At 36.3% G+C, this 14,055-nt stretch overlaps 1 protein-coding gene across 2 annotated transcripts in view; it reads left to right on the forward strand.

The window, feature by feature from the left end:
* Window positions 1–14,055, forward strand: part of ATP6V1A (ATPase H+ transporting V1 subunit A) — a 62,923-nt gene that overhangs the window by 34,265 nt on the left and 14,603 nt on the right. For both annotated transcript variants that reach the window (XM_055568207.1, XM_055568208.1), the window contains 6 exons: window positions 1,630–1,758; window positions 3,536–3,750; window positions 4,035–4,172; window positions 5,566–5,717; window positions 9,724–9,886; window positions 10,431–10,539. In XM_055568207.1, coding sequence (XP_055424182.1) covers window positions 1,630–1,758; window positions 3,536–3,750; window positions 4,035–4,172; window positions 5,566–5,717; window positions 9,724–9,886; window positions 10,431–10,539 — 906 coding nt within the window. The remainder of the gene's footprint in view (window positions 1–1,629; window positions 1,759–3,535; window positions 3,751–4,034; window positions 4,173–5,565; window positions 5,718–9,723; window positions 9,887–10,430; window positions 10,540–14,055) is intronic.

Here is a 14,055-nt window from a genome sequence, read left to right on the forward strand (position 1 = left end):
GCATCTCTTGCATCTTTTTCTGCATTGCAGGCGGATACTTTTACCACTGCACCACCTGGGAAGCCCAAATGCAAATGAGAGTTTTTCTAGGTAGATCTGTCCAAGAAGAGTTTCAAGAACCACTGGTATAAAGTGTTAGAAACTAAAGTTGTTTTATGTGATATTTCTCAAAAGAATCGTGAAAACAGAGCATGCTGATGATTGTTAGTTTTAGTCTTTTATTATTATTTTTCCAATACCCACCATTCCTTGTATTACAGCAACCTAGACTGATGAAAACTTGCCTAAGTGCTACTAGTTAAGAGTTCAATGTATATTTGTCATATAGAACTTCAAAATGAAAATAGTATTCATGTGTATCATGTAAACAAGTAATCTTAGCCTAAAGCCTAACAAAATTTTATTCTGTTTATCCCATCTATGCATATGCTAAAAAATGTGTCTTTTTGATTAACAAAACAAAAAGAAATGGAAGAAAATATTTGTAGTGATGTGACTATCAGAGGGTTAATATACAAAATACACAAACAGCTAATGTAACTTAATATAGAAAAACCAAAACAATCCAATCAGAAAAATGGGCAGAAGACCTAAATAGACATCTTACCAAAGAAGACATACAGATGGCCAACAGGTACATGAAAAGATGTTCAGTATCACTAATTATTAGAGAAATGCAAATCAAAACCACAGTGAGGTATCTTCTCACAGCAGTCAGAATGGCTGCCGTCAAAAAGTCTGCAAATTATAAATGCTGAAGAGGGTGTGGAGAAAAGAGAACCCTCCTACACTGTTGATGGGAATGTAAATTGGTGTAACTACTATGGAAAACAGTACACGTTTCCTTAAAAATAAAAAATAGAGCTACATATGATTCAGCAGTCTCATTCATGACTATATATCCAGAAAAGAGGAAAACTGTAATTTAAAAAGATACATGCACCCCAGTGTTCATAGCATAACTATTTATAGCAGCCAAAAACCAGAAGCAACCTAAGTGTCCATCAGCAGATGATCAACTTAAGAGGATGTGGTATATATACACAATGGAATGTTATTCAGCTATATAAAGAATGAAATATTGCCCTTTGCAGCAACATGGGTGAACCTAGAGAATGTTAGAAGGAAACCAGACAAAGATAAATATTGTGTGATATCCCTTATATGTAGAATCTAAAAAATAATACAAATAAATCTGTATATGAAGTAGAAACAGACACTCATAGAAAACAAATTTATGGTCATCAATGGGGAGAGGGAGGGAGGGACAAATCAGGAGTATGGGATTAACAAATGCAAACTACTGTACATAAAACAGATAAGCAACAGTGACTTACTGTACAGCACATGGAATTATACTCAATGTATTATAATAATCTATAGAAAATAATCTGAAAAAATATATGTATATATCTGAATCGTGTTATATACGTGAAACGAACACAGTGTTTTAAATCAAGTATAATTTTTTTTTAATGTACTTTTTGAGAGACTGTGTGTCCCATAGGAGGTGTTTTATGTTTCCTATAAATATGTGAGAGAAGTGTATTAACAAACTTAGTGGGTATTTTAATTCTGTGGAACTGTTCAGAGTCTTGAGTCATTAAAACACGCATCTGCTCCTTCCAGTGGTTACCGCCTGTGACATGGCAGGCGCAGCCATGTACGAGCTGGTGAGAGTGGGCCACAGCGAGTTGGTTGGAGAGATTATCCGATTAGAGGGCGACATGGCTACCATCCAGGTGTATGAAGAAACTTGTATCCTTTTTACTTCAATTTCTGGCCATTTTCTACAAGTCAGAATTTAAAGATTTTTGGCCAAGGTAAAAGCACCACTAGTGGTATCAGAAACATGGAATGCTGGTGTTTTGAAGAAAGCTGATAGACAGACATTTATTGAAAGGACTAGGAATTAGTGCTCTTATTTTGAGAAATCAGTATTATCTCCTGAACTTGCATTGCTGTTAATATTTCAGTGCTGTTATTCTTAAGCATTACTTCTCTGACTACCTAATTAAGTTTTATTTGGTACAGCTTTTTTGCCGTGCAGAAATATATGCTTACAGGACCTCTTCTCTCTATGTCAGTATTGGAGTGCTAATTCTAAACAAAATCACCTGAAATTTTTAATAAAATTAAAAGTCTTCATAGCTATGAAATCATCACTAATCAAAAGGATTTTTTTCTATTAGATTTATCTTTAATTTAGTCTTTCACATGGTTTAAAGATTTAAAGTAAACAAATGAATGCGTGTTTAGTGAGAACCTGCTCCACTTTTGTCATCCTGTATTTGGCCAGGTTTCAAAACAGACATGCATTCATGCAACCAGTTTGTTAGTCCCACTTACTATGTATCCTAGTTTTTTATATAGACCATTATAAATGGGTATTTTTATTTCCTTTTTTTCCCCAGAAGATAGTATAAGTACTGTTCTACACCTTTTATTCACTTAAAAATATATGTATTGTGGAAGATGGATAGATATGTGATAAATAAGATGCAGTGTGTATGGTAGATCACTGTAATATTCTTTCAACTTTGCTGTAGGCTTGAAATATTTTTATAAACAAATGTTGGAAATTAAAGTATATTTTGAAGATCTTTCATTCATAAAAGTACCTGTCCTTTTTTACAGCTACATAGAATTCCAGCATATGAATATACCATCACTTATTAATAAATCTGTTAATGATTGTTAAGTCTTAAAATTTTTTTGGTTGTTTCTCAGTCTTAAGAGTTTAAGTTTTTTTTCTAATTCTAATATCCTTTTTAAGGAACTGATACTCTTCATCAATATAGTTGAAGCAATGTATTATAGAGAGGCTTTTGAATCTATTTTTAGCCTGTGGGTCCCAAACTGTGCCCAAGGCACTCTGGGCAGCTGCAGCAAACTCATGTGGTGCCCCGGGATGTTTTAAGGATTTGCAGTAAACACAAGAATATTCGACATCTTCTCAGACACCATGAGAACTAGTAGCTTGAGATAATAAACAGTTTCATTATCTGACTGCACTGTATTCTTGTCGATGATGTCATATCTTTGTGAAGCCGAGTTTTTGGCAATTGCTAAGCTAAAAACCAGGTGTCATATGATGTGGATTGGGTATGGATTGGGTATTCAGTCTGACTCCTAGGTTTGGAAATTATAGACTACCCAACAGGCACATAAATCCCCTTTGCAAGAATTGATATTATTTTAAAATGAAGTTAAAATGTTCTTTTTTCTTTCAATTTTTTTGTCTTTTTGTTTCAATTTATGTGTCTTTTTCTTTCAAAGTGCTACTCACTTGTTAGACACATAAACTTATTAAAATATTTGAGCATGATTATTTAGTAGATGGAATTATTAAATATATCTTTTGTTGTAGATCACTATGAAAAAGTTACCGAAACACTCATGATGCTGTGGACTATAAGTTTGAAAATCTCAGGTTTAGCTTCTTATATGTCATTTCCTGTTAAGCTGTGGTACTTCTTTATTTTATATTATCTCCGGTATTTCATAGTGAGTTTTCCTCAACCACCGTTCTCAGCTGGTGTGTCTGTTGGAGACCCTGTACTTCGCACTGGTAAACCCCTCTCAGTTGAGCTTGGTCCAGGCATTATGGGAGCCATTTTTGATGGTATTCAAAGACCTTTGTCGGATATCAGCAGTCAGACTCAAAGTATTTACATTCCCAGAGGAGTAAATGTGTCTGCTCTTAGCAGAGATGTCAAATGGGATTTCACACCTTGCAAAAACCTACGGGTATGTCTTTGTAATCAAAATTTCTAAAGTTGATGAAAGAATGTGAAAACAGTGTTTAGTGAACTATTTTGTACTCTTCGTCAAAATAAAAGTGGACCACAGAAGCATAGTTTACTTGTTTTTTTTTTAAGCTCCACAAGAAGGATTATAGAACAAATACATTATACTGATAAGTGAGGCAAATGAGTTAAATAATGGCAAGGGGCGTTTCCTTGATGTTTATTGAACATTAAATGGCTTGACATTTTTTTGAGTATTAAGCAACAAGTATGTTTGTTCTCTAGGTTGGTAGTCACATCACTGGTGGAGATATTTATGGAATTGTCAATGAGAACTCTCTCATCAAACACAAAATCATGTTGCCTCCACGAAACAGAGGAACTGTCACCTACATTGCTCCGCCTGGAAATTATGATACCTCTGTAAGTATCATATAAACTTTAACTCGCATGAGTGGCCCCACTGATATAGTTATCCAGCTGTAGAACTCTCAATAGTTATAGAATTCATATTTAATATGTAAGTTTTAAGTTACTTTCATAATTTAAGATATTTTCCTTTAAAACTTGAGTTTAGGAATACAAAAGGCAAAATATATTGTTTCTTTTTGAAGAGAAACACCTAGTACAGTATTTTCTTACCTTCTTAACTTATGCTACATTATTTAAACCCCTGATTCTTTTCTCTTTTTTTATTTTGGTCATACCATGGGGTATGGGGGAGCATAGTTCCCTGACCAGAGATGAAACCCGTGCTCCCTGCAGTGGAAACATGGAGTCTTAACCACTAGACTGCCAGGGAAGTTCCCAAACCCCTGATTCTTTAGGCATAGAAGAGACTTTGATCTTAATTTTCAGTCTCTATTCACATAATGAATCATAGAATGGATTGTAAGTTCTTACTCTCAGTGAACCATTTAAAACTTAGTCCTTTGCTCTTATTGATAATCACATCATATCAAATACAGTATATACATGATAATCTTTGTGGGTTTGAAGAATCTTTATTGGGAAGGTCATTGTAGTATTTAACTTTTTCCCAATAAGATATGATGATAACAATTTTCTCATCATCTCACACGAATAAAATCTGTGCTCTATGGCATAATAGAGAACAAAAGAATTAAGATTGGGGTTCTGGGCATTCAGCTGTCCTTACTCACTAGCTTAGAGAATCACTCACCCACACATTAAAGAACAGTCCTAAAGTGGACAATTCAGATTCATGTATCAACAAGGTTACAAATTTCTGTAGGTCTTTGGACCTTGAGATCGTTTGTGAATAGTTAAAACCATCTCACTATTTACAGATGTTAAAAGTTACTCATTATCTTTTTGCTTTTGTAAATAATTTAAAATATTTAACTTTATTAAATATTTTAGGATTCTTAATTAGATTAATATTTTTCATTAAAGCAGTGCAAGAGGATTATAATAAAGTAAAAAAACAAAGAATGGAAAATAAATTATGAAAGTTTTCATTTCTTCCCTCCTTCAGTTCAAGGAATATCTTTTGTATCCTTCAGGAATTTTTCCTGTGTATATTCATGTAATTTATTTAACTGTTTCTCTATTACTTGAAATACTTCTTTCCCCAAAATTTCTAAACTTTTTTTTTAATCATTAAAATAGTAATAAGTGTACCTAGTTTTAAAAAAAAATCAGAACGGTATATATTTATAATAAAAGATGTAAATCTCCCTCCCTACTTCCACATACCACCTCTCTAATCCCCCCTAGGAGAAGTCTGGCATTACTTTTTCTTTAGAGGAAGAAATGTTCATAGTATTCTGAAAATCCCACTGTATTTTTATAGGATGTCGTGTTGGAGCTTGAATTTGAAGGCATAAAGGAAAAGTTCAGCATGGTCCAAGTATGGCCTGTACGTCAGGTTCGGCCTGTCACTGAGAAGTTGCCAGCTAATCATCCTCTGTTGACTGGCCAGAGAGTCCTTGATGCCCTTTTTCCGTGAGTTTGAGCTGTGTCCTGTAGTTTTCCCTCAGATTTTTATATGTGCTTACTGTTTCACTTCTTTATAGATAAGGTTTTATGTGCTAATCCTATAATAGGTTTTATCTAGAGAAATATGTTTTATGTTTTTGCCAGTGCTTAGTTAGAGAGTCAGACCATTGAAGAGAATTTATTTTTTCACAGTTGCAAAAGGAAAGCATTATTTCTAAAACTTTCTGAAATTTTCTTGTTATCCTATAATTAGTAGATTGATGTGACTATACATTGATGATTTCTAAAATCACCTGGGTTCTCTGTGCTATATCCAGCAATCTTTCTTAACTTTATAGTCTGCTCTTTGCCATTTCCTTCAATTGCCTAAAAACCTTTCTCTTTAAGTTTTAGGCATAACCATACTATCCATGGGGTCGCTAAGAGTCAGACACAACTGAAGCGACTTAGCATAGCATAGCATTATGTTCACTTTTCTCTTTCATGCATTGAAGAAGGAAATGGCAACCCACTCCAGTATTCTTGCCTGGAGAATCCCAGGGATGGCGGAGCCTGGTGGGCTGCCGTCTATGGGGTCGCACAGTCGGACACGACTGAAGCGACTTAGCATAGCATAGCATAGCATACTATCCTTTACTTTTAACAAATCACTTCATCTTTTAATTTGCAGAAAAAACTGAAGCAGTGATATTAACTCTTTTAACTTCTGATCACCAACCCCTGTATGTCTCCCTTCAGCTTGCTTACTTTTAAACTTAATCTGTGTTCTATTACTCTCTCATAAGATCTTCAGTACTTGGACTCTTCTTATTTAATCAGTACCTCCTGTTTCTATATCCTTTAGAATCCAGTTTAAATTTAATAGTCTATCACTTCTATGACTATTTGTCAGTATATTACATTTTCTTGTTTCTTTGTCTTCTGTCTTCTGTCATACCCACCTGGTAAAATACCAACTATGAATCAGTCTGGCTATCTCCTTCTCCCAAATCTACACTCAGGCTGCTGAGAAAAATAAGTGCAAGTTGGTATCTCAGCACTGTGGTATAATCCTTCTGCATTTCCCTAATTGTCATTCTTCTGCTCTCCTCAGTGACTTATTTCAAACCTCTCCACCTGCCTCAGATCTTCAGATCTTCTTTCTCCTTTATTCTCACCAAATGGTCATCTCAGATCCTTCACAAAGAACTGAGGGGCCATCAGATTTGGGATTATGTCAGTTAACACGTGTTCCCATTTATTCTTTGTTCCTCTTCCTTTTTCTGGTGTTTACCCCACCTCATGTCTCCTCAGACACCTTCCATTAGGTGACCTTCCTTTCTTCTCCCATGTGATGAAAAGAGATCTGCTTTCTACCCTTCTCTTTCTGCCCTCCACTACTTTTCTCCTTATCTTCACAGCCAAACTTCTTGAAAAAAGTTGTCTCCACTTTTCCCACTTTAATTCACTGTACCGCTATGGCCATGGTTCCACTCCTCAGTGAATCTAGTCTCACTAACATTGTCAGTCACTCCCATATTGATAACTCAATAAATAAGTTAGTATTTTATTAATTCCTACAACATTTGATATGGATATTGCTTTCTACTCCTTCCTCCTTGAACATCCACTTCCTTTGCTTTTCCGTTTACCTTCTTCTACAGGAAGCTATTGCTTATTCTCCATTGCAGGTTCCTTCGCCTTAATTTTGCTATGTCTTAAGAGTTTTTCTCTTTTCTTTCCTCATTACACATCTTACCCTCTGAATGACTTCATCCACTTTCAAGACTTAAATGTTCATCTATATATGTTGATTTCTCATCTTAATCACCACTCCTTTTCTTGAAACTTTGCTGCCTCTTCAGCAAATGTCATTATTGTACATCCAGTGAATCCCTCTTCTAAAATCTGTGACTTGTCTCAAGGATTGTTTTTACTCTCCCACATCTCATTAATGAACTAGTGCTGTTATTCTGTTCCCTAAATATTTTTTATCTGCATCTTTCATCCCTACTCCATGACTGTAATTAAGGATCTTACCCTAATTCCTGCAATAATAACATTTAATCACACTTCACATCTTCAGTTTTGCCTTCTTTCTGAGTGGTTGTCCATATTAGATAGTGATCCAACTAAAACACATATGTGATCCTGCACTGTTTTGCTTGAAGTGCTCTTTATTGCTCTCAAGACAAACATACAATCCTTAACCCCATACAAAGCCACCTGTGACCTGGCTCCTGCTTACCTTCTAGTATTGTCTCAGCTACTTGCTGTCCAGCTGCTTCCTTACAGACCATGCTCCAGGCTTCCTGATGGGCTTTTAAATCCTCAAGCAGGGCTCCCTCTTGCTCCTGGACTTTTGGTTATGCTGTTCCTTCTGCATGGCATGTTATTTCCCTACATATGGCTGATTTCTATTTCCTTTCAGATCTTAGCTTCTTTCAGAAAGACTTTCCTAACCCCACTCCAGTCCGGTGTCAGACTTTGTACCCCTTCTGTGTACTCCCACAAACCTTGAATGGGCTCTGTGGTAGCACTTTTCACATTGAATTGTTGAACTTCTAACATGGGACACACCCAGCCCTGCCTTCCCGCCCTGGCTTAAAGATGATTTGAAAGAAGTATGCAAAGCCATAGGATGAATGGACTTGCCTTTCTAGTTTATCAGAGTCACTGAAAGGTTTCAATGGGAAAACATTTTAATGCATACTAGTTTCATATGTGGAGAAGGCAATGGCACCCCACTCCAGAACTCTTGCCTGGAGAATCCCATGGACAGAGGGGCCTGGTGGGCTGCAGTCCATGGGGTTGCTAAGGGTTGGACACGACTGAGCGACTTCACTTTCATGTTTCACTTTTATGGTTTGGAAAAGGAAATGGGAACCCACTCCAGTGTTCTTGCCTGGAGAGTCCCAGGGACGGCGGAGCCTGGTGGGCTGCTGTCTATGGGGTCATACAGAGTCGGACACGACTGAAGTGACTTAGCAGCAGTAGCAGCAGTTTCATATGAGAAAAGTCTGTTATCCTTATTAAGGATGCAGTGTTTGTGTGAATTTTATGATGAAATACACTATTACAAAGGAATTTCCCTTAGCATTATGTCTCATTTCTTCTGTCCAGACCCTCCTACCTGACCCACAAACTCTCTCACATACACACATACTTGTGACATTCACTCTCCTCTGCTCTTAAGAGTATGTCCCTCTCCACTCCCACTTTTTAGGGAAGGTTTGAAAGTGGTTGCTAAATTGTTTGTAATCACCAGCTGACTCCACCAGAGTCACCAGTTTACCTACTGGAATGAGAGCTCTGTGAATATAGAAACGTGCCTGTCTTCTTCACTGCTGTCTCTTTAGTGTCTCCAAGCATAGTTTGTACTGCCTTGGAAGGACTTCATAGGTAGTTATTGAGTAGGTACATTGCCTTAACACCTTAACAAAAGTCTTGTTTATTAACCTCTATAACAAGATTGGAAATTCTTAGGTCTTATTTTTTACCTCAGAAGACAACTTTCAAAAGTGTTTGTATTTTTCTTTTAGCTTTAATTCTTATATTGTCCTTTCATAAACTGATTTATTTAAGCATTCAGAGTATCTTTAGTACTATTTTATTTATCTTATTTTCATAGTCCTCTTCTCCAGGTACCTTTTGAAACATACTTTCACTTTCCAGCTATTACAGATGATTAATTATTGTAAAAAAACATATCCTACTTTAGGCGCAAATAGGGGAACAGTTGTTATATCTCTGTCAGTACCTCAGTCTTTGTAAGTGTATGTACAGATACAGATGACAATATTTTAAAGTGCTTTCTTTAACTTGTATTTCTGTGTCACTTTTGTTGTTGTTGTTCAGTCATTTAAATTGTGTCTGACTCTTTGTGACCCCAGAGATCGTAGCCTGCCAGGCTCCTCTGTCTGTGGGATTGTTTACTATTGAATTACCAGGATACCCGCTGTGTCTCTAACCTACTTTGTTTATTGGTGTATATTAGCAAGTCAAGTAATCCTTACTTGTTTGCTTTGTGTAGATGTGTACAGGGAGGAACTACTGCAATCCCTGGGGCCTTTGGCTGTGGGAAGACAGTGATATCACAGTCTCTATCCAAGTATTCCAACAGTGATGTGATCATCTACGTAGGATGTGGTGAGAGAGGAAACGAGATGTCTGAAGTCCTCAGGGACTTCCCAGAGGTCTGTATCTATAAAGCTTCCAATACTGGTCTAGAGAAAATACCACTAATCAACTTTCATTGGCAATTAATAAAGCTTTGTTTTGGATCTGGAGCAATGCTCTTATTCATCAAAGATCTTTTAAGGAATTTTCTAATTATATTTATGATTCAATTTGTATACCAAAGGAAGGGACTTTGAATTTTTCAGTCAAAATTCTTGAAAGTTTCTTTTTGTGGTCTGGTGATTTTCAGTTATTGGGAGAAAGATAAAATAGGCAAAATATCGATTGGTGTAAAGGTCACATAGACTTTGAATGGTCTACTAGGTTACTGTAATAATAATATTCCTATTTCCATAAAATAATGGACTTTTTTATGAAATGGAAATACTAGCTGTTTTCTTTACAGCACAGTGGGATAGAGGGAAGAGGTTGGAATGATGGGAAATACTTCTTTGGGAACACGGATTATAAGAGGGATTAAATATAAACAAGTTGTGAAAATGAAACTAAAAAGTTCTATTTCGAAACTGGGGGAATCACTAATAGATTGTTTGTCTCTAGCTCACGATGGAAGTCGATGGTAAGGTAGAGTCAATTATGAAGAGAACAGCATTGGTAGCCAATACATCCAATATGCCTGTGGCTGCTAGAGAAGCCTCTATTTATACTGGTGAGTGTATGAATTGGAATGAAAGAGATTAACATGTGTTCTCTAGTTTAAAGCTAGCACCAAAATTTTTTTTTTCCAAAGAACTTTTCATTCTAAAGTATCTTCATACATATAACCATATTGCTAGAACTTTTTTCTTTTTTTTAAATATTGGGCTTCCCAGGTGGCTCAGTGATAAAGAATCCACCTGCTAAGCAGGAGACTCAGGTTCAGTCCTTGGATCAGGCAGATCCCCTGGAGAAGGAAATGGCAATCCACTCCAGTATTCTTGCCCAGGAAATCCCATGGACAGAAGAACCTGGCAGGCTACACAGTCCATAGAGTCAGACATGACTTAGTGATTAAACCACCACCACCACATTGCACTCATCATTATATCTTAAGACTCTGTCCATATAAGACATTGATATGTGTGTGTGTGTGTGTGCACACGTGTGCACTAAGTCATGTCTGACTCTGTGATCCCGTGGAGTGTAGCCCACTAGGCTCCTCTGTCCGTGAAATTTTCTAGGCAAGAATGCTGGAGCGAGTTGCCATATCCTACTTCAGGGATCTTTCTGACCCAGGGATCGAACCCATGGTCTCTTGCATTTCTTGCGTTGGCAGGTGGATTCTTTACCACTGTGCTACCTGGGAAGCTCCATAAGAAATTAATAGAACTGCTTTAATCTTTTTAATGACTTTAAAATGAGGTATCTTCTATTTCTGGGTTTTTGGGGTATTTTGGTTTTTTTTTTTTCATATTTTGTCATTGCTCTGTCTCTGGATGTATCTGTATCTCTATAACTTGAATTTTCAGCTTTAAATTATAATACTTTGATTATCAGTATGTTTATGTATTTCCATCTTTGCTCCCATTTTCATCCCAGCTTTTGGTACTTTGAATTCTACATATTCAGGAGTTATAATATTCACATTCTGTTCTGTATCCATAGATACAATGTTTGTATTAGCTCTAGACCTAGTAAAATGGAGTCAGTTTCCACTGGCTGCGAGGTCCCTTGACTGTAATTTTTCCATTTGTTTTACAATTGGACAAATTTTGATTTTTGGAAGTTTTTTCAAGAAAGGCTCATGGAAACTATGTTCTCTGAATTCTTATTTCTTTGCAAGTTTGGGTTTTTTCTGCTGCCTTATAATTTTAACAGTAATTTGACAGAATATAAAATTTTTTGATCAGCATTTCTTGTGCTGAGGAGAGATCTGATACTGGCCCACTTTTTTTCCTTTTGTACGTGATTTTTCCTTGTACCCAAAGGAATGCTTCTGTAACTTTGATGTTATAATTTTATTGGAATATATCCCAGTATTGACAGTTCTGTTAATCTTTTCCTGAAACATAGTGTACCTTTACAGTCTGTGACTATGTCTTTCACTTTGGAAAAATTTTGAGAATTGTTTCTGGAAATTTTTCTCTTCCGTTATGGTTATCTTCAAGTGGAACATATTGCATTTCCTTTATCTGTTTCCATATGTATTGTTTCCTCTCTGCTGCTGCTGCTGCTGCTAAGTCGCTTCAGTCATGTCTGACTCTGTGCGACCCCATAGACGGCAGCCCACCAGGCTCCCCTGTCCCTGGGATTCTCCAGGCAAGAACACTGGAGTGGGTTGCCATTTCCTTCTCCAATGCATGAAAGTGAAAAGTGAAAGTGAAGTCGCTCAGTCGTGTCTGATCTCTAATTCTTATTATTTAGCCATTTGTTTATTTTTTTCACAGGATAATCAGTGTTTATTCTTTGTATTGCTTCTGATGAAACTTTTATGTTCTAGTTCTTTGTTGAGTTCTGCTGGCTCATGAAACAACCTTTTTATCTTCCTGTATATTCCTTGAGATTTTTATTTTGTGGTAGGATGCAGTATTAAGATTTTCTTTTATTAGTTAATTGTGATCTCAGTTCTCATTTGTTCCTTGGCAGATTCATTGTTGTACTGTGCTCTTCTTTTTATTCTTTTATTTTTGTTTAGTTCATATGCTGATGTTTATTGTTACTATCACTTATCTTTGCAGGAGATGGGAGGGGATGATTGTTACTGTGATCCAAAGTAGCAGGGCTTCTTCCTGGTAATCAGTGAAGTTTGTTATAGCATAAAATTATATAATTTATTTTACTTCTTCTGTCCTACCAGCAAAATCCACAGCGACAAGGCCACTTACAATCAATGAATTCTTTCTCTTCTACCCAGCTTATTTCACTTTTTACCTACTGAAAAGGGGTATCTTTCTGAATTTTATTTCTCCCCATCCCCCTACTTCCCCTGAGGCCAAACTGGGTCCATAGAACCCCTGCTGCTAGCCCGGTACCCCTTTTACTGTGTTCCAGACAAAGGACTCTTGATTTTGCTCCTCAGGATGTACTTTCTAGTTTGCAGAAGCATGGTCTGAGGCTGTGCAGCCTCAGGTGAATTCTTGGTGTCTTGTTTTTTCATTGTTGTTTGTTTTGTTTTAATCTCTTTTAGTTAGCTTTCCTCATGATTTTGTTTTGAAGCTAAACATGGCCCCTAGTTTTTGACAGTGGAGTTTGTGTTTCTGTATTTCTTGTTCTCCTTGTTTGGTGGTTACTCTTCCGTGAAGGAGAAAGTGACAAATCATCTACTATTTTAAGGCAAGAAGTCTACCTCCTTCTTTTAACTGACTACACAGTATCCCTTTGTATGGATATATCACAATCCATTTAACCGGCATTCCTTTGGTGGACACTTGGATTATTAATAGTTTTTTTGCTCTCACAAACATCACACCATAAAACATCCTTATGCGTGTTATTTACACTGTTACATCACTGTTACATCATATGTTTTATGTGCATGTTTTCTTTGTATTTTTGTCAGGTTAAGTTCTTGGAAGTAAAATTGCTGAGAATATAACTGTTAATGTAGATTTTAGATTCTAATAGCTCTTCAAAAGGAATAACAGTGGACACAAATTCTGTTTCTTCACATACTCACCAATGCTCATTTTTCCAGTAGTTTTTTATGACAATTATTATGCAGAAAAGTTAAAAGAATACTGCAGTGAGTACCTATGTACCCCACACCTAGATTTGACAGTTAACATTTTACTCCCTCTGCTTTTATTAGATGATTCTTCGTTCTGTATTCCTTACAGGGAGCTGGCATTTTTCCCTAATCTGTTAACCATTTGAAAATTGCCTTCTGTCCATTTTCGTATTGGTTAGTAGTTTATCATGCTGATTGGTAAAGCTCTTTGAAATGAGTCCTTCATCTTTTGTGAGTAGCAGATATTTTCCTAGTTTGCTCATCTTTTGATTTTGTCTGATTCGTAGGCACTAATATCTTTAGGTTTATGAAAGTGGTCTGTCAGACTTCTTTGAGGTTTACTCTTGTGTATCTGTCTCTTTTGTCAAGTTTTTTTAATATATATATAGATACACAAGCATTAGTGAATGTCATCATAGAGACGTAGCATGCTTGTATAAGAGACATAGCATGCTTGTACCATCAGATTGAAATATGTGATAATTACTGTGTTTTTTAAGCCTTAATGATGATACTACT

This window comes from Bubalus kerabau, chromosome 2 (assembly GCF_029407905.1).
Source record: "Bubalus kerabau isolate K-KA32 ecotype Philippines breed swamp buffalo chromosome 2, PCC_UOA_SB_1v2, whole genome shotgun sequence".
NCBI lineage: Eukaryota > Metazoa > Chordata > Mammalia > Artiodactyla > Bovidae > Bubalus > Bubalus kerabau.